General features: G+C 43.0%; 1 protein-coding gene across 1 annotated transcript in view; it reads right to left on the bottom strand.

Moving 5' to 3' along the window:
- Positions 1-27092, bottom strand: part of LOC124612927 (UDP-glucosyltransferase 2-like) — a 692550-nt gene that overhangs the window by 430964 nt on the left and 234494 nt on the right. Inside the window, exon 3 of the mRNA XM_047141425.1 lies at positions 22625-22724. Within this exon, the coding sequence (XP_046997381.1) occupies positions 22625-22630 (6 nt within the window). The 5' untranslated portion in view covers positions 22631-22724. The remainder of the gene's footprint in view (positions 1-22624; positions 22725-27092) is intronic.

Here is a 27092-nt window from a genome sequence, read left to right as displayed (position 1 = left end):
CGCTGGTAAAAAGGGCATTCCTGGCCAAGCGAAGTCTACTCTAGTACCAAACATAAGCCATAACGTGAAAAATAAATTTCTGAAAATGTAAGTTTGGAGCGTAGCATTGTATGTTAGTGAAACACAGACTGTGGGAAAACCGAAAAAGAGAGACTCGAAGCATATGAGGTGTAGCGCTAAAAACGATTGTTGAAAATTAGATGGACTGACGAGATAAGGAATGAGGTCGATCTCTAAAGAATGAGGAGGAAAGGAACATATCGAAAACACGTACAAGAAGAAGGGGCAGGATGGTAGGACATCTGCTGAGATGTTAAGGAACAACTTCCATGGTAGTAGAGGGTGCCGTGGAGGGTAAAAACTGTAGAGGAAAACAGAGTGGAATACATTCAGTAAACAATTGAGAACGTAAGTTGCAAGTGCCAGTCTGAGATGAAGAGGTTGACACAGGAGAAAAATTCGTGCCGTGTCGCATCTAATCAATCAGAACGCGAATGACTAAAACAAAAAAATGGCGGGCGACAATCAGTTTCGTATCCCACTGTTGTCCGAGGCGAGGCGACTCCAGTCCCTTCCTCGCTTGTCATAGGGGCTGAATCCGAAGTGAGACTCATCACCGAAGACAGTTCTACTCCAATCAATGAGATTCCAAACCGAAGACGTGCCTTGAAACGCCCTCGACGGTTTTGGAATACCAACCTTATTGTTTCTCACCATACGGTCCAACAACGCTGAATGATGATTTTGGGTGCCATTTCTATTCGTGGTAGAAACCATCTGGTTCTCATCAGTGACACCATTACAGCACAGAGGTACGTCTACGTTACTCTATGCCCCATTTTGTTGCCCTTCAAGTCACTCTGGGATTACATTTCAGCAAGATAATGCCGGCTCGCACACGGCGAGGGTTTCTACTGGTTGTCACGGTGCTTCAACACCCTACATTGGCCAGAAAGATCGACATATCTCTCCCCAATAGATAACGTTCGTAGGATTATGAGCATGGCTGTCCGTCTCGGAGTTTTGATGGTCTAAAGCAACAGCTGGACTGGATTTGGCACGATATGCCTTAGGAGGGCACCCAACAGCTATATCAGCCAATGCGAAGCCGAATAAACTTTTCTGACCTACTCGATCTCTGAAGGCCTTTCTCTTCAGCAAATGTCCATTTTTACTGAAATCGTAATAATTTGTTTTTGTTTGTCTGTACTTATACCTCACTTCTCCCACTTTCCATCCCATTCGGTTAATTCATTCGTTCTGTGTAATTTTATTTATTTATTTTTTTAGTTTAGAGTGTATTTGGAAAGTTTTGAAGCCTGACGTTGCTGTCGCGAAGAGTGGAGAAAATTAAATAATAAAAAAGGATGAAGAAGTATACAAAAGTGTAAAATGGGCAATGAGAAGAGATGAGAACCAAAGCTAAGAGACATTACTGCATGCTGACACACTTGGAATGGAGGAATATCATATGAAGAAGTAGTGGTTAATTTAAGGAACAATTCAAGTGGAGGCTGTTTTTTAGCAGATTTATATAGGATGATGACGTTAAAACTATGTGATAGTGTAAGCTCTAGCAGGCATTTGAGTCTTTCGTGAAGTATCTGTGAAAAATTTGGAGCTTTAAACGGCAAATATTCAATGACAGGAATACAGGTAAGTGTGTAAATTCGTAGTCACAATTACTTTTACTCAAAATTTGATCTGTCTCACGAAACTCACACCTGTCTCGTTTTGATTAATGCTAGATGCAAAACTAAAGTAAATATCAAGTGAAAAAGCAAACTGTGTCCTCCTAAAGTTTGTTTGGTCATGGCAGAAGCAAACCGAGCAACGCGACACAATTGTTCACCCTGAAATTCCATTTGGGAGGGGTCACACCCAGATTTAGGCTATCTGTGGTTTTCCTAAATGTTCCAAAGAAAGTATCAGAATGTTTCCTTTGAAAGAAAATGGACATAAAAAGGACAGACTGATTTGCTTCCACATCCTTGTCCAACTCCTTCAAGTGCCCCGTCTTCAATGTGATTGTCGTCGAAAGGGTGTGAAACTAGCATCTTCCTGTAGAAGACAAGCAGTGATTGGAGACTATTTGTTAGTATCAAATTTCCTAAACTAGATCCAGCGTCTATTGTTCCACTCATAATCTACTATTAACACTCGTAGGTCACCTTCTTGTGGGGGAACGATCATACAAAAAGGGAAATGGTGTAGTGCTGGTGCCTTATAGATCGAAGGAGAACTGTGTGTTCCATGAGATCAGACGAGAGAGTTGACACAGTGGTTAATATTTTTTCTCTCTGAACTGGTACCCAATGTCAAAAACTAATACACTTTCGACAATGCTCACCTGTCTTAGGTTGGTGGCAAACATTCGTTAACTTATGTCTTATACATAAAAACATAAAAAATACCAAAACGCTGACAGTGCATTCAGACTTTTTGACAAAAATCTATGGCGTGGACAGATTCAGTTTTTGAAGGAATTAATATAAACAGTTTTCACTGAAATTCTGGTGCGTTTCTCTGCTGAAGTGGCTGGACGTAGGTTAACATAGTATCCATCCTATGCTGCTGCTCATTCTAAGATCATACACGATAATGTGCAAGATTTTGCGTGACGTATAAACAAATGAAATGAGAAGGAATTAATATGACAGAAACCGTCAGATTATGACTTGAATCCGAAAAGAGCATGCTTGAAATTGCCACCCAACAGTTCTAATTAGCGATTATTGATGTGTTTCTGCAAACGGTCTTTCTGTCTCAACGTACGCGTACACCATAATTATTCCGCCACGCAAACATTTGGGGTTACACTCATGTGGTATGAGACGTTCCCGGTGAGGGGGGGGGGGGGGGGGGAGGGGGTCCACTGGGGGGCTGAAAGACACAATGTGTGGGGCGGCGCTGGGGTGGGTGGACTGCTGTGACCACTGAGGGCTCTCCGTCGTTTCTCGGTCCCCGGTTCAATACACACACTATACACAATACACAAACGGTCTTTTCTCGTATTTGTCCTATACAGACCTGTGTTTATAACACTGAAATTTCTGGGACATTAAACTTTAATGTTTCTCCGTTCACCCAATCCACAAGTGCTTTTGTCCTCAAATGTGTAGGGTGTCACACTGATTGCTAGAGGTGGTATTTTGGTGCTCTTGTGTGAAAAGAGTACAGTCAAGTGGCGTAGGTAATTAAATTTTGCAAAAAAGCCTAATGGCCGAAAATATATACTACAAGTGATTACCATCATCAGAACTTCATTGGCAAATATAAATTTTGACTTACCTGTTATTTGTATTTTTTTTAATCTCACCAACAAAGATGAACACCATACGACAATATAGATAAGTTTGATAAATTAAACACAGTAACCCACATGAAGGAAAAAACTGATTGTGTATCAACGTATCTGACAAGGGTATCCATCCTGCTAGAAACAGAAGAGACTTTTTATGTTTTACAGCTCAGTTACAGCGGTACGCCAGCTTTCATTATTGACGCTTGGGTAAAAGGAGGTACATGGTCCCTTAATATGAAGCACTAGGCATCATACTATTTTCGCGGAGCAGACAGCTGACAAATCGCGTTGAAGTTTTCACACGTCCTTGTACGGCAGCTGTAAGAAATTAGTAATCACGTTTTTATTTTTAACAAAATTTATCTTAAAACATCGGCTGTAGAACGTTCTTCCAACTTACACTGATAAAAAAAAAAAAGGCAACGTCAAGGAGGAGTTGTACAACATAAATGGAATTTGGCGGGCCTGTTCCTACATCTGAAAGATTCACATTTCGCGCCAGTGACGTGAGAGTGGCGCTAGTAGCGCCACTATGAGGATCGAAATCAGGTTTTCTTTAAATACGTGATGAGTTGATGTCAGTTAAGAATGGCATTAAGGCGACATAGACGCCTTTATCAGCCCGTTAGTGAGTTTGAAAGAGACCGTGCAATAGGGCTACGAGGAGCTGGATGTTCCTTCTGTGGTAGTGCAGAAGACTTGGCTGGGAAACAGCCACTGTACATGATATCTGGCAGCGTTGGTCAAGAGAATATACGGTCGCAAGAAGACCAGGCTCTGGAGGACCACGTGGCACTACCAAGAGAGAAGACCACCATTGTGTTCGGCGTATGGCTGTGGCGCATCGTACTCCATCTGCAGCAGTAATTTGAGCAGTAGTTGGAGCCACGGAGACACAGCGAACTGTTACAAATCGGTTACGTCAGGGGCAATTCCGAACCAGATTCCCTGTAGCGCGCATTCCGCAGAGCCCAAACCACCTCCATTTGCGACTTCAGTGGTTGTCAAGAGAGAGCTCATTCGAGGGGAGAGTGGAGGTCTCTTGTGTTTTCCGACAAGAGTTGGTTCTGCCTCGGCGCCAGTGACGGCCGTGCGTTGGTTATAAGGAGATCTGTTAAGGGGCTGCAACCACCCTACCTGCGTGCTAGACACACTGGACCTAAACCTGGAGTTATGATCTGGAGAGCGAATTCGCATGACAGAGCAAATCTTTCGTGATTATCCCACGCACCTTGACTGCAAATTTGTACGTCAATCTGCCATTCATGAATATGGTTCCAGAGGGTGTTTCCCAACAGGATAACGCTCACCCGCAAACAGCTATTGTAACCCAACAAGCTCTACAGAGTGCCAACATGTTGCCTTGGTCTGGTCGATCACCAGATCTGTCTCCAAGCGAGCACATATGGGATATCATTGGACAACAACTCGAACGTTGTCAACAACCAGGGATAACCCCTCTGTATCGGGCACCAAGCGCAACAGCCATGGAGATCCATCCCACAAACTGACATCGCTCACCCGTACAACACAACGCACGCACATGTGCATGCATGCATTCAACAATCTGGCGGTTACACCGGCTGCCAAGGTACCAGAATTTCACATTCGCAATCGCTGTCTTGCGGTTACATTAACCTGTGATCTTGGCTAGTCTCTGAGCACTATGGGACTTAACTTCTTAGGTCATCAGTCCCCTAGAACTTAGAACTACTTAAACCTACCTAACCTAAGGACATCACACACATCCATGCCCGAGGCAGGATTCGAACGTGCGACCGTAGCGGTCGCTCGGTTCCAGACTGTAGCGCCTAGAACCGCTCGGCCACACCGGCCGGCTCCTGTGATCTTGCAATGTTAATCACTTAAGCATGTTTCTTAGACAAATGCATTCCCAAAAGTTTATTACTCTACATTAATCGGTTTTTGGTTTTGCGTTTTTTTCCATAAATGTATTTGGGTTCACATAATGTATGTTCTTTTGAGGCAACGTGCAGGGAAACCTTGCATTTTGTGCGGAACGATGTAAACATCATGTTTTGCATTCTGGTCCCAGACCAAATCGACCTAATGACTTCTCTGGAGATGTCAAGATGTGGTTCTTCTTGCTGTAGATAATTTCCATTGATCGTTATTTAAAATCACCTATATATTTGTCTATAACTAGATCTAAGCTCAAGATCTATTTGACGGAAGTCTGACGCCAAACTTTCTTTGTCATAATAGCTGGTTCTCTTGCCTCTGTAACTGGTCCAAAGCACCAGCCTCGTTTCAGCGGATAACTCTCTATTTTTCTGCTGTCCTACGTTCGCCGACGTGCGATATTCGTGTTCTAAACAACCTGAGACCTGTGACCGGAAAAGTGACAGAAGGCACGTTGGTCTGGTGCTATGTCTGCTTGTCGATGGATATCTCCAGCAATAGGGAGGCGTCTCATTACTCGTCATTCACGCTGGTATATGTCATCGATAATAAAATTGCTAATGAAGTTAGTGATTTGTTGGCGACTGGAACATTTCCAGCAAAACTGCAGCTTCCATATAATTAAGTCGTTGCCTATGGTTTCTTTTTAACAATAAGGAAAAAGTCCATAAATTGCTGGGATACGCTTTAAGGTTACGAGCCACTGCTATAATAGACGTAAGTTTTTATTAGGTAATGTGATATCTGGAAACTGTAAATTTAATAGCTATAGAACTTTAGAAAGCTACTAAACTGTTACGCCTACGAATCTCGCTAGCACGTAACACCTGAAATAGTGTGAAGCAATTTAGCAAGTGAGGTTGTTCAGCTCGGTCCCACATTTTTAGCTACAATAATTTTGGGGTTCAACGAGTGCCCAACAGCTGCGGTCGTAATTCTACACTAAAAACAGTTGTCAATCTGTAGTTTATCACTTGCCTACAGCGCCAAGAGAAGTTCTCACTTTAACGTAACGTGCTTCAGAAACATACTGACCAGCTTTTTGTTGTTACTGTGTATACACATGTAGCCGAACAGAGACTTTATTATTCAGCAACATCTCTGCTGCGCTTACAGGAAGACAACCTAGTACAAAAACGGGGAACAGTTTTCGCATAGACAGAGGTGTTTCACTACTCGTGACTCGTCATAATACTGATCACTGACTATCTGTTTGCGCTAACCAGATCGAGCCATTTCCTTTGTGGTGGAAAAGATTTCCGGAAAAAAAGGAAGTGGATCGAAACAGATAGTGCAGCAGTATTGCTGTCGGTTAATTTCTACCTCTCTTCCCAGCCTCAAGCGGATGTGAACATAAGCCACTGTTAATTGAGATCCGTCCATCAGCTTCAGACATGAAGCCTGTCGGTCCCCTGCGTATCTATTCCGTGAATCGATTACGCACCCCTGGTTTTCATCCTCTCCTCTGCTCATTCATCGTGAAAACAGCAGGAGCCTTTGTCCTCATCAAAGAAATGAAGCTAATATGTGCATTTCATCAAATGAGACTCCATTTGCTTGTGACAACGCTGTTCCCTCAGTGAACGCTAATATTTAAAGGCTTCTGATAAGGGCCTCGTTTGAGGTACTTGGACTGCAAATCAGTATGTGACAGAGTGGTGTGATATAATCGCATTAGGTGTAAGTACTGCGTAGTGTAGTAATGCTTTGTTGACCAGTTTACGACATGTAAACTGTCATCGGATGGGCAGATATGATATTCGGGTTACACTACTACAGAACAGTTTTCAGGCTGTTAAATTTTTCAGCACTCTCTGTGGCGAAATATATCGATTCGCCTCACGCTTTCCTTTACGTCAGTGTGTTCACACTTTCCGCCCGAGCACTACATGAGGTTGCTACAATCTGCCCTTATTGTAGCTTCCAAATCTTGATTTCATTTTCATTGGCCACTGTTAAATATTGTTCCTGACGGTGTTGTTTATCGCAATTGCTAATCAATGGCACATACGATCACGTGTCGTACCTTCAATTCACCGTTACTTTATTGGTAAAAACAGACTTGGTTGCAATTTTAGTTTTTTTATTTTTCAACTGCGCGTTTCGCCTCATTTAGGCATCTTCAGGTTAATCTACATAGAAAACAGAACAAATACATCTATTTAAGAATTGCGATCGCGTTGTGCAGAATTGGATAACCTAAAAGCAAGTATAAAGAGATCAAATACTGAAAGAGCAAATACCTTAAGTTGGTATTTCTTAGAACTATCCTTTAGACAGTGTAGCCAAAGGGCATCGTCGAATACATCAGGCCAACATCGCCTTCGTTAAACTCAGTAAAAACTAGAAATATAAAATAGTAAAAACATATAAGAAAATTCACCAGTGATGAGACACTCAGAAATGTTATCATATTGCGAAAGCTTTATGATAAGGCCTTACCTTTTCTAGATGGACGCAAGTGACTCCAAGACCAGCATAACACGTTCGCGTTCACAGGAGCGAGTTACAGAATAAGATGGGGCTCAGGTAGTAAGCATAATGCACCACAGCGTCGTGTGCTAGTACTGACGCCTAATACAGAATCACCTAAATAGGTGGCGCTGCCACGCAGCTGCTGGTAAGTAAGAGAGATCGTAAACTGGATATACATACCCACTAATGCTTTATAAATGTAATGCACATAAAACTGTTACTTCTCTTATTTAGATCATTCTGTTTTTTCTGTGGTTTAAAGTGCATATTTGTTCACTGCCGGACTGAAGTATACTGTCGAATGACAAACTGATTCTGCAACGTATTTCTGAAATCATTTTCCAAAATGCTAGTCGATTTACTTAAAACAATTGTTATGAATATTTCCGGAACAAGGGATCCAAGCCGTCCGCTTTTCCTCTCTGTTTCTACACAAGAATGTAATTGTGTACAGGAGCTAACAATGTTAATCCATGCTGATACGCGAAAAACAATAAAAATATTTTAAAATGGAATAAACTGATAATTCAGAAATGTTGCTACGCTTAGTTTACTGCAATACTTGTACTAGACAAATCGTTTGCTGATTGCTCTGAAAATGTGTAGTTACCAATATACGATAGTTCGTTGTTGAAATTTTTCAGCTGCAGATGGACAACTATTTAATAGGAGCATTCATATTGACTTTCGTGGACTTCATGAACTAGTGGAGGTAAGGCTTGTGTGTTTCTGCAACGCAACTTTTAAGGAATATTCAGGAAAACAATATACAACAGATTTATAAGTGTCCACAACCTGTACTCGTGCGTCCATTATGTATCCATGTCCTAAGGAGCTATGCATCGTGATTCGGAATAATCCAGGCACTGCAATAATGTATTTATCCACCGACACCGGGCAAGCAACTTTCAAGTAAAATGTCTCCCCTACACGGGAATATACAAAATGGATGTACGAGTACGGGTTGTGGACACATGGTTGATGAAATGCGGAAGTTTGCGTCTGACCGTGAGTCGTACTCTGAGAGGCTAATGGTAAGGCCTCCGCTCACGATAAGTAGTAAATTCGAATTCGAGTCCCGATCCGGCACAAATTCTTATTGTCGTCTTTCCATTGTATAGCTGATGGTAGTCCACGTTCACAGTTGCGAATACATTTCATATCTACGATAAATGTAGTGTCTTCCCACGAACCAGAACTGCACACAAAACAAAATCACGAGAATATTGTAGGCATTTCAGTGCAGACAGAAAGAAATTTGTAATTAGTAATTACGAAAAAAGAACTAAATGCAATATAATGCTAACCAACTGGTAGGTCAATTATCTGGCCAATTTGTTTCATGACATGTTATCTTCCGACGTATTTAAATGACAGAAAAAATTGCACGGGATCGATGAATAAAAGATTACAACATCCCATTTACTGTGTAATTTAGATGCCTCTCTGTGAAGGAAAGGCTGAGCAATTGTAATCGTTCGCAGGCCGGAGTGGCCGTGCGGTTCTAGGCGCTACGGTCTGGAGCCGAACGACCGCTACGGTCGCAGGTTCGAATCCTGTCTCGGGCATGGATGTGTGTGATGTCCTTGGGTTAGTTAGGTTTAATTAGTTCTAAGTTCTAGGCGACTGATGACCACTGAAGTTAAGTCGCATAGTGCTCAGAGCCATTTGAACCATATTGTAATCGTTCACGAAGTAAATAGATTTTCCCTTTGTGTGTTGGATTTTCGTATGGGCGCATACCGACTGCATGGAGACGCTTTCTTTCTTTTCAGTCGCGCCGAAAACAGCGGAGGGCCCCTTATCGTCACCTGTTGAACAAAGGCTGCAAGCCTGGACTGGCGGACAGTTTAGAAATCCAGCGACTCTTCGCGATATAGGTCGCGAGTCGGTGCCAATGCGGCACGAGATGCTATGGTAAGACACACCATCCAGTACTGCCTGCCTGCGAACAAGTCAGTTACAAATCTAGGAGCTGTTTTCTAATACACCTGGGTAACTTACTGGTGTCAATGCTTTACTTGCTGTAGAGGTGTCTACTGTTTGGGGAGATGTTTGCCTCTTCACTTGCTGATCTATGGAGAAGGATGGAGGCTCTTGTTCACGAACTATTTCTCCAAGTGTAATCTAGTGCTATCTACTCTACAGACATACGTACCCTCAAAACGGTTCTACTGTAACAAAGAGATACCACACACTTCAGTAAACAACTAACTTTTCCAGTCATGTGCGGTACAATCCTATTAATCACTACCTAAACATGTAGATGGGGACAGCAACTTTGTGTTTGTCTCGTCAGTTTGGTGGACGGGTGCTTGTATGATTTTGGTCGGATAAAGCAAGCTATGTGTTTTTCTTGTGAGAGGCTAAGTGAAACTGAGATGCGAAGTATGGAGGGGGATTCTGGTGCGAGTCTCTGAGGGCGTCAGAAGTAGGTTCTCATGCCAATTCCTGAGAGAAGTAGTCTTCGAGAACCAGGCGCTGGTGGACTTCAATCCTGGCGGTCCATCCTTAGTGGCGCAGATTGTCAGACTTTGGGAGCAGAGTCCATTGTGTACGGACACTGTCTCCACACAACAATGGTGAGCGTTAATTCTGGTAAGCGCGGCGTCACTAAATAAGACACTACGCTCAATCCAGATTTGTCGAGCTTCACGGAATTTATCATGCGTGGAAGACAGATCAGTGAGAAGCGCTTGTTTCACTTCGCTTCGTTACGTTAAATCAACCAGCCACTTCTCTTTAACAGATAAGTGGAAGACAGATTTGTGCTTGCTTATCCACTGCCCAGCACATAATTTCACCTCATGCATTCTTAGCAAACATTTCTACAGTACAAAATGGCCAAAGCAGCTGCTTTTGCGCCCCATACTGTGAAGATTTTGCGCGAACTCATTTCCAATGACGTCTTTCGTTCAGCTTTACCAGTGTTCCTTGAGGCCAAAAATTTTTTATGTTTATTCAGATGCCTCTTTGAGATGTAAAGAACCTTTAGACCCTTACTGCAATAGTGATAATTATGGGAAATACTAAACAACCTAATGTATTCTGGACTTACAGTTTCCCTTACGTAGTTAGGCTCACCAATCACCTCGTTCCACAGTATTCAAAGGAGGGTCCTGCGGTAGTAGAAATAAAGGGCATAATTAAGATTCTATGCCGCCATTAAAGGTATCATAAACTTTTCGTGCGACAAGTCTGCGAACCTGTAAAATTTCTGCTTGAATTCGTGTCTTAGAATATTCCTCCGCAATAATTTTACGTGGATTTTATCTCGGAACTACAGCGTGATGTTAAGAACTTGCCGAATTTCTATATGAGCCCGTGGGTCAATCCATTGGTGCACGCATAGCATTTAAACAAGAGTGAAAAACATTGTAATTACTATAAACAGTAATCGCTGTGTATTAAGCCAGTTTCCATTTCGCCAGCCATATCTTCCTGCAATTCGGTCAGTTATCAGGAACTTAGTGGAACAGTAATTAGGCGATATGAAGGTTGTTTGTTTGCCCCCAGACACCAAAGTAGCCAAGGGGAATTAAAATCGGTCTACACTTTTACGCAACTGTTTCACCATCTATCTGTAAAAGTGTACATTTGGTGTTGGCGCGTTGAACAGCTTTCACTAAAGGTTGGGAACTGCATCATGGGACACACAGCTGATCTTACATGTAATTTTACTTCGAGTTGAGTCAAAATCTGACCATTTTAGATCCATAAAAGACGAATTTCACTGTGCATTTAGCTTGTGCAACAACTAATCATTCTGGAGATGCTCTGTTTTGGTATAATGTGTGGCTTCACAAACACATTCACTCGACAGCACTGAACTCCAGTGTGTAGGCTGCTCCTGACTGTATGCAACGGACAGGGCTATGCTGTGCTGGTCCTCTAAATACTCTGCAGTACAGTCGTTTGAGAGTACACAGTAGGAACACTGTCCATTATGGCAGGCAGCTCAAATATTAACCAATACCGTCATATAACAAATATTAGAAAACACGTTATTAGAGATGAGACAGTCCTTAACGCTTGTAAACTAAACTTCATTACAAAAAGTGACAATTCAGAAGTCTTATCACACCCATTAACTGATATAACGAGTTCTTGTTGGTGATCTGAATTTGAACCCACTGTTAACCAAACAAAACATGCGTGTCTGATCGAGACCCGGCGTAAGAAGACGTTAAATAGTGAAGTTTCTACCATTATCAGTTTATAAGGCCAAATGTCCAAATCTGGAAATAAATGACGATACGTTCAGCACTGCACTGGGAACCCCATCTTGTGGACATGTACAGTCCGTCGTTAGAGATGTTTGTTATGGCTTACCCACTATTTTCTCCTTATGAAGTTACTATATGCTACCTAACATCGCCATAAATCCGCACTTATTTAGGTTTACAATGAGCTCCCTAAATGTGTTGCAGAAAAAGCCAGGATCAATTCATTCAAAGGGCACGGACGACTTCCTTCCCCATCTTTCCTAGTTCGATATTCTGCTTCACTTCTGATCTCTTCCAGAACATGCTGATTAATGTTTCTCAGAACGATCATACTTGAAACGAGACAACTTGATTTTCTGGATAACACTCACTCTATACAGGACACAGGTGTACCGAATTGTTCTCACTACGTTCACCCCTTTTTTAAACACAGAGAGAACACAGTGTGACAAATATTAGACTCTACTCCGCTTTAGACTCCATTTTCTAATCCATAAACGACGCTTCTCATAATATCGAAACTAGGAAATATTCAAGTTGTCATGGGACGAGCTATACTTGAAGAAAATAAGACAATAGTTAAATAGAGTTATAACATCATCCCATACAAAATTGCCACAGAGCATGCTGAAACAAAGTATTGTATCATACGCAACGTTACATAATAATATATTTGCTACTTCGAGCGCAGAAACGTTCGCTGGAGATCATAGGATAGGCTCTATGCCAGAAGCATCGCGATCGCTTTTGCGGACGCCGGTGGGTATCAAGTGGCCGCTGGCTCATGGCGCTGAAATTGGTCATACCACGACAGACAGCCAGAATCCCATTCACAAACATGTTTGTACAGGATTTTTGTATTAACGGCTTAGTAGAAAATGAACGAAACTCTCTCTAACCTTCTTTCAGACTGATGCTCCTAGCAGACAGATGGAACAGCCGTAAAAAGAAAGAAAAAGGATGAGTTTGATATGGCTGTTTTGCGTTCGCGCTACATGACGTTGACCACTAGACCGCGAGTAGGATATTCAACGCAACACCTTTAGTGGAAGTCAACACTTCTCGTACCATGTGCTACGTACCCCATTGTGACAGACACATGATGCTAACATATATGAAATTCGCTGGTTGGTTTGACTGAGGCTGGCCTGTAATGACTCGGGTGACGTTTCGACTGCCGCTGGGGGTACGAGATTTTAACAGCCACAAATATACATTCTTCACCTAAAGTAACGCCAAGTAAAGAAGGCAGGACTGTGCCGCGTTGCCAGATCAACATTAAACATGTCCATTCACTACTGACTGGATCAGAGTTGGATTAGTTTTCGATGTGAGAGGCGGAAGTCGCTGCTTGCAGGAACTCTGTCTCTACTAAGCTGTATTTAAAAAATTGGAAATTTTTGGTAAGGACTATGGGACCAAACTGCAGAGGTCATCGTTCCCCAGGAAAACGCACTACTTAATCTAACATAAACTAAATTACGCTAAGGACAACACACACACACACCCGTGCTCGAGGGAGGACTCGAGCCTTCGACGGGGGGAGCCGCACGAACCGTGACAAGACGCCTCAGGCCGCACGGCTACACCCCGCGGCCAGCTTTCTTACACTGGTATTGTTATTTTAGTTCACTAACTAATCGTCATGTAAAGTCATAGGACCTTCATTTCTTATTTAAGGTGTCCCTGAAATATTAAAAATATTGGCACTGGACCGGTATTCGAGCTCCAATTCCAAATGTTCTCTGGATTTGAACCCTTAGTGATGACTGTCTCCCTTAATTTCGTTGTTTCGTAACAATGGCAAGCTCATACAGTTCTCTACGAACAGCGTGATTGTAACTACTGTGGAAAGAGAGTCTGATAACTGACACCCCTTAACGTGAGGTCAGCATCGACGATACCGTGGAGTTGCACACCCAGACAGCACAGAACTATTCATTGCATTACCTTGCTCCGAACATGTGCACATCAGTGGTGAAGAAACAATTAATGTTTCAGTTCTATTAGTAGCTATAAGGCAACAGGGAAAGGTGTTGGGTTTGAATCCATGCCAGACAAAAATAATCTGTATCGTAGTTTCAGGTATCCGTATCATGCTGTTGGTGAACATATTTAATATCTGACATCTGATTGTGCTTAGTTTATAACTCATATAAGTACTGGGTTCTGTTTCCAGACCATCACCACAACATTACTTCATGGCGTTTCACACTTGTGCGTTGCACTTTATTGCATACCTCTCGTGGATACTTTTTAGTGGCAATATAAGATTCATGGGGCTCCCGGTGCAGTGCTAAACGTTCGGTCATTCGGCCTTGTAAACTGATGCTGGTAAGAACTTCGATATTTAACCTCTCTTTATGCCTTGAAGAGTCTCTAACAGACTCACAGGCGTTGTTTGGTTAATAGTGGGTTCAAATTCAGATCACTAACAAAAACTCGTCATGTCAGTTATGGTTGTGGTAAGACTTCTAAAGTTTCCTTTATTCTAATGAAGTTTAATTGACAAGCGTTAAGGACTGTATCAACTCTAATAACGCATTTTCTAATATTTGTTGTATGATGGTATTAGTTTACATCTGGACTGACTGCCATAGAGAGCAGTGCTCTCTAGTGGTTTGTTGTAACGACTATTGTGTACAGTAAAACTACTGTATCTCACAGGGTTCTAGCGTTCAGAGGTCATGGCTAAACTATGGTTGTTCCTTCGCTTTTCCACATCACGATCACATCATCGACAGGCGTCTTGGGGGGATTTGGAGTAGCTGCAATCCCCTGGTAGATTTGTTACTCATGTGTTTTTCAATGACTAGTCCATTTTCAAAGTCGTAGAAGTGCGAAGTGACAAACCTTAGGGTGGTTCCCTTACACAAAACAAGGGAAATACGTCAGTGATACATATGGAGGAAAGTATTTGTAATTGAAAGCAAGCAAGCAAAGCGCCTTGTTCTGACCCTATGAGCTAATCGGTACAGACTGACACCCGTTTCACTGGTGTCATTCGATCCAGTTGGGAGGAGCATGGGGTCGGCACACTGCTGCCCCGGACGCTGTCGGTTCTCTTGACGCTGAAGATGCTGTTCCTTAAAAAATAGCTCCTCAGTTGGCGTCACAAGGCTAAGTGCATCCCATTTCAGTCTTCCCACCAAGAAAAAATCCCTGGCAGCATCAGTAATCGAACTCGGGCCGTCCGCAGAGCAGCCAAGTACGCTGACCACTGAGCTACGGAGGCGGATGGACAATTGAAAGAGCTTTTCAAAATGGTACATTGTCATTTCAACCCAAAATAATTGTTTGCAGTAACAAATAGATGTCATAATTAAGAACAACGTTCCCACCTTGCCTCGGGACGAGCATGGATATGTAGGACGTTAGGATGTTGACTCTGTCAGAGATCCTCAAACACTCTAGACAGATTTCGCGATTTTTGAAGCCTCGTAGATATGTAATAGATAATTATTTTACTTGTTCCAACAGATAAAACTCAAATAACTGCTCTAGTGAACTCCAGACCTGTGTTTCCATCTGACATATATTGCTGCCAGTGTACCTGTGACTCTCTGATTAAAATGCACTGAGAAATTGTAAACCTTTAGGCCACGCACAGATTGTTTTCAACGTTGCACGGCGTACATTTAATGTGCATGAGCCTTGGGAACTTGAGACCCTCGGCACTACTGCTGAAGGATCGTTGTGGGAGAGCTAAGACTATTTCAAATCCACATATATATCTTGATATATGGCTATTTTCGGTACAAGTCGTTACCTAAGTACCTTGCATAAATTGCACTTTCTTCGTATCTTATTTGATGTTCCGCCACCGGTGCCTGTCTATGCCTATAAAATTATTTACATGTATCTGTTTTCTATCCAAAACCACTAAAATAAACTGAACGACCGGCAGAAATGTAGTTAGGGGACTATCAGAAAGAAACTATGACGGAATAATAGTATTTATATAGGATGAACCAGAACTTCACCGACAAATTTTCAGAGGTTGCTCAGAGATATTTTCCGAGTACTTTACTGTAAGAGGCCGACAGTCTGTGATGGGTCGTTACAGAGCTAATCTGTTTCGTTTGGTTTCTTGCCTCATTTGTCTGTGCATCAGTATTGTACTGAAAAAAGTGCACAACAGCGCAGATGTTGCCGGCAGGTACTGTGGGTCGTGTTTGCATTCGGTCATGGTACTTGCTGTCGACGACAATAATGTCCATTTAACCCGTTGACTTCAAGTATGCCTACAGACTGCTCGATTTTGTCTGGGGTTTTGTTGTCCGGTCAATGTTAATGGTTCGATACACGGAAGTAGCTTGGGTAGGTTTACTAATGAAGAATTGACCGATATACAGTTCGTGTACGGGTTCACCGAACGCAGTGGAAGAGCGGCACAACGACACTACGCAGAGCTGTTCCCTCATTGATGGCAACCGCATCACATTACGTTTCGTAGGGTGACTAAATCTACCGTATTTCCCGGGATCTCCCGTATAGTAGCAATATGTTTTAAATCCTCCCATCTCCCTTCTTGACAACCTGTTTCTCCAGTATATTTCGTCAGTGATAACTGCCATAAATATTAATCCTGCGAAGTCCTATCGACAGTTCAAGATTCGTGAATGACACCTATCCAAAACTTTTCGTATAATAGTCGCTACTACTGTCGACAGCCTACTTTGTGTTCTCGCTTCTACGGAAAGAACACTGTTTTGATCAAAATAATGTGAGGAACGTGGAAGGAATGACGTACCTTAAATGTCTCGAGGGACCCTGAGAAGTGGTTGTTTACTTGTTTCTCGGCCAGGACTGCAAACTCACGGGAGCGCTTGCCTCGTACCAGTCAGCAGCTGTGGTACAAATAACACACAGAAGCACCAAGGATTCACGAAAAAGGATTACACACAGGGACGTTCATGTTTAAACATGATCGTTACGTTGTTTCTCAATGGACTCCCACAACACAGCAATATTTCGCAACTCTTCGAAAGAGGTATTTTCCTTTACAATCAAAAGTTGACTGTTCAGAGAAATAGTAGCAGCAGCCTCGAACTGATTAATTCAGAGTTTATGACTGAAATCAATTTTGATAATAACTGCAAAGACTTTTTTAAAGAAGATTAATAGGAAGAAATAAAATTGCAGAGTTCGGCAACTTCTCCTTTAACCTTCCTTAAATTTGTTTTCAGTTATTAGTAATTTCCCTTAAAACCATGTTCAAATGTTGGTCGTCCTAGTCTGAGAGTTCATGCATTGCTCTGGTCTATGCTTTGTAAGTTTCGGTTATTGCATATTACAGGCTTCTTCACTATTCTGAAGGTATTTTCAGAGAAACAGATGTGACTGCGTTAAGAAACCCAAACAATCATAATCAAATTATTACTCTGAAATGAGTCACCGGAGACAGTGAGTCCCTTATACGAAAACACTCAGACGGTAGCCTGAAAAACATTTGAAAGTCTGTCCTTGAGGTCTGGATCACCAGGAATATCAAGTGTAACAATCTACACATCACATTTCTTGTGATCAAGTGCTACAACGCACACAAATGTATTTCGTAAAAAAAATGAAAAGCTAGAAAAAAATGTAATAAAGCGCCCCTTTATAATCAAGCCTGCCTCTAACACTTCACATTACCTCCAAAACAATGCATGGCCCAACAACGAAAAAAAGGAGAGGAATGATCGCTGACATTGTCTCACGCACGTCTGCATTCACCCAGTCTGGGTTTCCGGTAAATAGTATCTGAACAATGTGCATTCTGGGGATCTTTCTCACGTTGGTGCGAAGATACAAACATTGGTTTCCGGCTCAGCGATCACTTCGAACTCTCCTCTTCATGTTACTGAATTGACTGATTCCATGGCCAGGCGGTCAAGGTGACATAATCACTTCACATAAATAAAAATAGTGCGTCAAGCGCCCACATGGACACCCGTCAATTTACGTCTGCATCTATATACATGTGTATTCTTTGTAAACTATCGCACAATGCATAGTATAGGGTCCACAGTATGAATATAATCCTTTATCTGCCCTGTTCCATTTATGTAAGGTATGTGGTAAACAGACTGTATACTTGCTTCCGAAAACACTCTAATGTATATTACATTCCCCTGATCCCTACACGAGGCTTACAGTAAAAGCCGTAGAATTATAGCACTATCTCTGTAGAATACAGTTCCTCTAAATTTACTCATCGGATCGGCCGGAGAACATCGTCGCTATTCTTCCAATGATCGCCATTTAAGTTCTCCAATCACGTCTGCCACGCATTTACAAGAAATGCGCGTAGGATCACAGCTATGCGTCTCTGTGTTTCTTCGACGTCTGATGTCATAGCCATTCGATTAGGGCACTTAATACTGGAGTATACTTACTAGTATCCCTTTCTATGTGTGCTTCTCAACAGTTACATTGGATTTTGCCTCAAACCTCCGAACAAATCCGTCTTCCATTATAATTCTCCACTGATGATTTAACATCTTTTTTCACTTCATAAAGCTTCGTAATATTACCCCTATGTATGTATACGATGTACGAGTTTCCAGGCATTTGCCAGTGACGCTGCAATATCGGATACTATTGGCAGCTTTCCTTTTTGAATAATATCTTGAATTTTTTAGTATTTAACGAAACCTGCCAGTCATAATATTCGGTATCATATGAGCGACATGCTAACTAACGCCTTTCGTGATGGTCTGCCCCATGATGAGAGTCTCAACAATGATGAGTACATCTGGGAACTTGTACTACACTACACTAATGCTCCAAAACTGCGTTTAATCGAACAAATAACATGTAAACACACTAGATGCTGCCTGTGTACAGGTAGTATTGAAGCTGCCACAAAATAATATCTTTGGCTGTCGCAGCTATAACGATTTCCGGAAACGTTCCTCGTTAAATACTACAAGAATATCCTAGAGTAATCTGTAAGATCGATATCTGGCATTCACTGAAGGGCGATTGTAGTAGGGTCCTGGCGTGGTGGAACATAACATATTCAAAGGTGTCGGAGATTTGTGGGCTACAGTTAACGTCTAGAAGTCGGAGCTGAAGTAATAAGTATAGTTAAGCTGTTGACTTTCCAGAGGTAAAGAATTTCAAATGGCTCTGAGCACTATGGGACTCAACTGCTGTGGTCATCAGTCCCCTAGAACTTAGAACTACTTAAACCTAACTAATCTAAGGACATCACACACATCCATGCCCGAGGCAGGATTCGAACCTGCGACCGTAGCAATCGCACGGTTCCGGACTGCGCGCCTAGAACCGCGAGACCACCGCGGCCGGCAAAGAATTTCCATACTTTTTTTTGCGTGGGCAATAATGTCTGTCATATTGTGAAATGATTTGAATAGAAGGATTTTCTGAAGTGGAGTTTGTTGGCGGAAGCTTACGATTTTATAACACTTCCACCTGCGTGTCTGGCATTGATGAAGCCCGCCTACGATATCGATAACTCTGTCACATATGGCATAAACCCAAAAGAGTTTTATTGAAATCAAAGCACATTAACTACCTGATAAGTATTTGCCTCGATCATCAAATAATTATCGTAATCCTAGTCTTGACAGAACACTTTTCACAAAAATTAAGAGCTTTTCTGTGGATTTAAGTTCATGTTATTGAAAGAAGTGAACTACGGTCTACAGTAGCTTCTGCAACGATTTTATGGTAATGAATTATTTGTGTGTCATGTTCTATGGAGTACTGCCGACAGATTCGATAGTCTGCAAAGAAAATTCGATAATGATATGGCAAAATGTTCCTCGAGCAATGAGTCACCTCGTTTTCCAAATACAGCTCATTCCTGAGTACTTCTATCAAAATGCCCTTATTATCAAAAGAAACTGCAGAGAGTCGCAGATAACTGAATTTAATTCTGAAGTTAAAAAATGATAATGTAGACGACTAGCCATATGACAGGGACCAATCATGTCGAATAACATATTATGGGAACTAGTTGGTAACTAGAATGACATTTTCACTCTGCAGCGGAGTGTGCGCCGATATGAAACTTCCTGGCAGATTAAAACTGTGTGCCGGACCGAGACTCGAACTCGGAAACTTTGCCTTTCGCGGGCAAGTGCTCTACCATCTGAGCTACCCAAGCACGACTCACGCCCTGTCCTCACAGCTTTACTTCTGCCAGTACCTCGTCTCCTACCTTCCAAACTTTACAGAAGCTCTCCTGCGAATCTTGGAGAACTAGCACTCCTGAAAGAAAGGATATTGCGAAGACATGGCTTAGCAACAGCCTGGGGGATGTTTCCAGAACGAGATTTTCACTTGGGTATCTCAGTTGGTAGAGCACTTGCCCGCGAAAGGCAAAGGTCCCGAGTTCGAGTCTCGATCTGGCACACAGTTTTTAATCTGCCAGGAAGTTTCAGTTGGTAACCAATTCAGTGTAATAAGTTGTATAAAGTAATTTTTCATAAATGTTTGTACAGAATAAACAATAGAATGCACATGCTGTTGACTCTGATATTACTGGACGGTCGCTGGCTATGATAGTGGCTCTAAGAGGACCAATAGGTTAAGGTTTACGGAACATAGAGGATGTTAAAACAATTGTTTATGTGAGAGTGTTAAGAAAAGTATATTGATATGTATACGTAAAATAATAATCTCTTGGTATTACTTAAGTACAAAAATACACTCCTGGAAATGGAAAAAAGAACACATTGACACCGGTGTGTCAGACCCACCATACTTGCTCCGGACACTGCGAGAGGGCTGTACAAGCAATGATCACACGCACGGCACAGAGGACACACCAGGAACCGCGGTGTTGGCCGTCGAATGGCGCTAGCTGCGCAGCATTTGTGCACCGCCGCCGTCAGTGTCAGCCAGTTTGCCGTGGCATACGGAGCTCCATCACAGTCTTTAACACTGGTAGCATGCCGCGACAGCGTGGACGTGAACCGTATGTGCAGTTGACGGACTTTGAGCGAGGGCGTATAGTGGGCATGCGGGAGGCCGGGTGGACGTACCGCCGAATTGCTCAACACGTGGGGCGTGAGGTCTCCACAGTACATCGATGTTGTCGCCAGTGGTCGGCGGAAGGTGCACGTGCCCGTCGACCTGGGACCGGACCGCAGCGACGCACGGATGCACGCCAAGACCGTAGGATCCTACGCAATGCCGTAGGGGACCGCACCGCCACTTCCCAGCAAATTAGGGACACTGTTGCTCCTGGGGTATCGGCGAGGACCATTCGCAACCGTCTCCATGAAGCTGGGCTACGGTCCCGCACACCGTTAGGCCGTCTTCCGCTCACGCCCCAACATCGTGCAGCCAGCCTCCAGTGGTGTCGCGACAGGTGTGAATGGAGGGACGAATGGAGATGTGTCGTCTTCAGCGATGAGAGTCGCTTCTGCCTTGGTGCCAATGATGGTCGTATGCGTGTTTGACGCCGTGCAGGTGAGCGCCACAATCAGGACTGCATACGACCGAGGCACACAGGGCCAACACCCGGCATCATGGTGTGGGGAGCGATCTCCTACACTGGCCGTACACCACTGGTGATCGTCGAGGGGACACTGAATAGTGCACGGTACATCCAAACCGTCATCGAACCCATCGTTCTACCATTCCTAGACCGGCAAGGGAACTTGCTGTTCCAACAGGACAATGCACGTCCGCGTGTATCCCGTGCCACCCAACGTGCTCTAGATGGTGTAGGTCAACTACCCTGGCCAGCAAGATCACCGGATCTGTCCCCCATTGAGCATGTTTGGGACTGGGTGAAGCGTCGTCTCACGCGGTCTGCACGTCCAGCACGAACGCTGGTCCAACTGAGGCGCCAGGTGGAAATGGCATGGCAAGCCGTTCCACAGGACTACATCCAGCATCTCTACGATCGTCTCCATGGGAGAATAGCAGCCTGCATTGCTGCGAAAGGTGGATATACACTGTACTAGTGCCGACATTGTGCATGCTCTGTTGCCTGTGTCTATGTGCCTGTGGTTCTGTCAGTGTGATCATGTGATGTATCTGACCCCAGGAATGTGTCAATAAAGTTTCCCCTTCCTGGGACAATGAATTCACGGTGTTCTTATTTCAATTTCCAGGAGTGTATTTTTTGAATGATTAAGAGAAGCTTAACTCTTTACAAGAAGTCTGCAGCATTGCGAACACTACTTCCTTAATGACGCTCTTTAAAGGGTAACAAGAAACTCAAATTCTAACTACATTTCTGTTTGATTAATTAGATATTGTTTATTAGTATTTACGTGTGGAGTCATTCTGTTTGGAGCCATTAATTACTCAATAAATACATGTATTTCACTTAAGTGTATAAGGTTTATTAGTTGATTAGGAATAGTGTGCACAGAGAGTAAAATTAACATCGTCTTCAGGCAGATCTAATATTTCAAAAAGACGCTACGATCCAAAAATCATGCAGCGATAAAAAGGGAGGAATCAAACAAATTTACCGTCGGAATAATTCGTATCCTTCAGAACACGGTAACAACAAGACATTACAGGTCTCATACGTGAAATATTTTATACTGCCATGGGCCATATACGATTTCATTGCCTTTCTTCAGTTTGTGAATGGTTTCGAAACTGATGGCCTACCTGCATGAAACCGATATTGAGATAAGTTTGCATCCGACGAGTTACGGTTGTGAAAGAGATAGTAGTTTGTTTTGCGGCCATTATGTATCCTTACTTATGGACTTACCTTCATAAACCACCAGTAACGCTGATGAATCCTTCAAATTTTTGTCGTGCTTCAGTATCTGCAGTCGTAGAAGCAGAACCTGTCTCTCGTCGTCAACGATCTGTAATAGACAGACAGTCTTTGAAGAGATGTCGCAAAATGGAAGTGCGAAAGACAATGGTGGAGTATGAGTAGTTTCTATTTGCAATTTCATTAATATTACAAAAATATGTGCTTTCCCTCGACGAATTTTTATTATTGTGGTACAATTGATGTTTAAATGGATGAGAGCAGTATTCCTACCAATAAGGATATTTCAAGTGCTGAAGATTTCCCTCTAAAAAGATGTTGCTGAGTGTCTGGTAGCAGTTTGTTATCCTACAGTCATTTAGTCGATTACAGCAACATCGATTTTAACCTCCATAGAAAAAGGGACAAATAGAAACATATTGTTGAAGCTTTCCCTTCTAGGATTAAATTCAAAACGCCCTCCCACTTACGGCGTCATCAGCCACTCGGTTGCAATACTGAAACAACATTGAGTGAAGCAACATATTTTATCCTTTTTTATGCATGAACATTTCCGACAAGAGGGGGAGAGTGCTTATTTCTGATCAGCAGAGTAAATGAAACACTCTTGAGTGGCCAAAAATCTCTTGTTCCTCCCCGGCCGATGTGGCTGAGCGGTTCTAGGTGCTTCAGTCTGGAGTCGCGCTGCTGCTGCGGTCGAAGGTTAGAATCCTGAATCGGGCATGGATGTATGTGATGTACTTAGGTTAGTTAGGTTTGGATAGTTTTAAGTTCTAGGGGACTGATGACCACAGATGTTAATTCCCATAGTGCTCAGAGCCATTTGAACCATTTTTTTTCCTCATCTCATTTTCATCGGTATACATTAACAAATGTTATTGCGTGAAGTTGGATGAGAGGTTTAGCAATATACGTTCTCTAACCATTCAATGCTGTGGGATAAATTTAAGTCATTTCCGCAGTGTCTCATTGGGGCGATATTTTTGGCCACGAGCCTTCGTTTTCCAGTCTAACTAGCAGTCATAAAAGACTCCTATCCTCCACGGATTTGTCCATGAACACGCATACTGCAGTTTTTATGCTCATTTGCCGTCATTCTCTTGTACGATATAAACAACCATCTCATAGCTGTTTTGCTTAGCGTCACATTTGGTATTTTCAGCAGACAAGTCTGCACGTTAAGGACTATTATGCATGCATGCATGCTAGCGGAACTAGACGCAACGCAAGACCAATCACAATCTGGGCAAACCAGTAAGTGACCGCCACCCTTCCGATCACTACTTCCAGCCTACAAGCACTCAGGTGACAAAAGTCATGGGATAGCGATATGCACATATATAGATGGCGTTAGTATCGCGTACACAAGGTATAAAAGGTCAGTGCACTGGCGGAGTTTTGTACACAGGCGATTCGTATGAAAAGGTGTCCGACGTGCTTGTGGCCGCAAGATGGGAATTAACAGACTTTGAACTAGGAATAGTAGTTGGAGCTAGACGCACGGAACATTCCATTTCGGAAATCGGTAGGGAATTCAATATTCTGAGATCCACAGTGTCAGGCATTACCTTTCACCACGGACAACGCAGTGGCCGACAGCCTATACTTAATGAATGAGAGCTGTGATTTTGCACAGAGTTTGTCTGTGCTGACAGACAAGCAACACTGCGTGACATAGCCGCAGAAATCAATGTGGAACGTACGACGATCGTATCCGTTTGCAAAGGCGGCGAAATTGGGCGGGCGTTAATGGGCTATGGCAGTGGACGACTGAACCGAGTGCCTTTGCTAATAGCACGACGTCACCAGCAGAGCCTCTCCTATAGTCGTGGTCATATCGGTTGCACCCAAGAAGCTAGAAAACCGTGGCCTGGTCATACGAGTCCCGATTTCTGATGGTAGGATTCGAACGTGGCACTGAACCCATGAAGCCATGGACCCAAGTTGACAACAAGGCACAGTTCAAGCTGATGGTGGCTACGCAATGATGTGGGCAGTTTTTACATAGAATGGACTGCGTCCTAAGGTCCAGCTGAACCTACCATTGACTGGAAATGGTTGTGTTCGGCTACTTGGAGAGGATTTGCAGCCATTCGCGGATTTTATGGCCCAATTTGTATGGATGACAATACACCGCATCACCGGGCTACAGTTGTTGGCGATTGGTTTGATGAACATTCTGGACAAATAGAACGAATGATTTGGCAGCCCTGATCGCTCGACATGACTCCCATAGAATATTTATCGGATGTAATGAGGAAGTTAATTCGTGCACAAAATCCTGCACCGGCAACACTTTCGCAGTTATGGACGGCTGCAGATGCAGCATGGTTCAATATTTCTGCAGGGGATTTCCAACGACTTGTTGAGTCCACGCCATGTCGAACTGCTGCACTATGCCGGGCGAAATGACGCCCGAGACGATATTAGCAGGTATCTCATGAGTCTTATCACTTCACTGTATAAAACGTTATTGAGGTGGGCCAGTAATAATACACTGGACTTGCTGCGGGAAGGATCGGGTTTCAGTTCTCCGACCAGCCATTCAACTTCACGTGACTTCCCAAAACCGAGAAGGCGAATATTCGGTCATTCGTCAGAAAAAGAACATAGCCGATTTACTTCTCTTGTCCATTCCGAGCAAGTGCTTCGTCTCTAATGACATTGTTCAAATGGCTCTGAGCACTATGGGACTTAACATCTGAGGTCATCAGTCCCGTAGAACTTAGAACTACTTAAACCTAACTAACCTAAGGACATCACACACATCCATGCCCGAAGCAGGATTCGAACCTGCGACCGTAGCAGTCGCGCGGTTCCGGACTGAAGCGCCAAGAACCGCTCGGTCACCGCGGCCGGCTCTAATGACATTGTCATGGACCTAAAATTAAATCATAATGTTCCTTTTTACTGTATGTTTCTTTGAGGTTAGTGCTCAACCAGCAGGCTATCAAGATGTCTATAGTGATATGTCGCGTGGTGTTGATCTTTCTTTAATATCCAAGAATATTGTCATATGAACATACAGGTAAGAGGCTGTAATAATCACAATCTCGCTACTATGCATGCCTGACTTCAAAGCCAGAAAATAATGGGAATCATGTGACTGAAACAGTTCTTGTAGAGTGATGATGATGATTGGTTTGTGCGGCGCTCAACTGCGCGGTCATCAGGTCCCGTACGAAGTCCCAATTTTGACACAGTCCAATTTGTACACAATCCAATCTAGTCACTGCCACGATTGATGATGATGAAAAGACGAGGACAACACAAGCACCCAGTCCCCGGGCAGAGAAAATCCACAACGCTGTCGGGAATCGAACGCGGGACCTCGTGATCTAAAGGCCGCAACGCTAGCCACTAGACTACGAGCTGCGGACGTTTTATATAGAGTGGCAACACGAACAGTACACCGTCGTTTCAGCTATAAACCAATTCGACGTCTTATGATGGGACCTGAGAAGCATACGAATTGTAAGGGATACATCTTAAAGAAAGTGTGAAAGGACGTTTACAATGAAAGTTTCAGAGATTCCTCCATTCAGTTCCTCAGAAAGTGTAATTTCTCACTAAGAGACAACTGGAGACAGGTGGTTTCTTATATCACCAACTCCTAATTGATTAGTATTTATCCACAGTGGTTTATCCATTACCACATGCACATCTATTCCCTGCAAGCAACCGAGTGGTGTGTGTTGGAAGACACATAGTGCACCGCTGCCTATTTCATCAAATTCCTTTTACAGATGGTAAACGGAACGGCTGCTGCGAATCAAGTTAGTATTATCTGCTTTTGTCGGCATAATTACTACGCAAGAAGATGTGCGACGAAGCAATATGTCTCTTGTCTCGTCTTGTAATGGAACCGCTTAGTTTTTCCAGAGCGAACTAAATCTAATATGGGAGTTTGTTGGGCATTTCCTTAAAGGTCTGACGGACACTAGATGTTTTTATGGAGACTCACGTATGTTTTAAAAATGCATTCAGTTTCAGCCCTTACATCCATTTTTATATACACTGGCTAACGAATAATAAGAGTAGGCTACATGAGAGTTGTTTTAAGAGAAAAATTGCATACGTGAATAGTTGCTTATTTTAAAGAATCTCAGTCTGGTACCTTACTTCCCCGCTGTTATGTATATGTGGTCATCTCACTTAAGACATTCCTGTGTGAAGCCCTTAATTCGTTACCTGATGATTTTTTTGCCTAGTGTGGTGTGTTTAGGTATAGAAAAATGGCTCTGAGCACTATGGGACTTAACATCTATGGTCATCAGTCCCCTAGAACTTAGAACTACTTAAACCTAACTAACCTAAGGACAGCACACAACACCCAGCCATCACGAGGCAGAGAAAATCCCTGACCCCGCCGGGAATCGAACCCGGGAACCCGAGCGTGGGAAGCGAGAACGCTACCGCACGACCACTAGATGCGGGCTTAGGTATAGAATGTTGTTGT

This window comes from Schistocerca americana, chromosome 4 (assembly GCF_021461395.2).
Source record: "Schistocerca americana isolate TAMUIC-IGC-003095 chromosome 4, iqSchAmer2.1, whole genome shotgun sequence".
NCBI lineage: Eukaryota > Metazoa > Arthropoda > Insecta > Orthoptera > Acrididae > Schistocerca > Schistocerca americana.
Note: the sequence above shows the minus strand (reverse complement) of the source record. Positions and strands in the feature narration are given on the sequence as shown.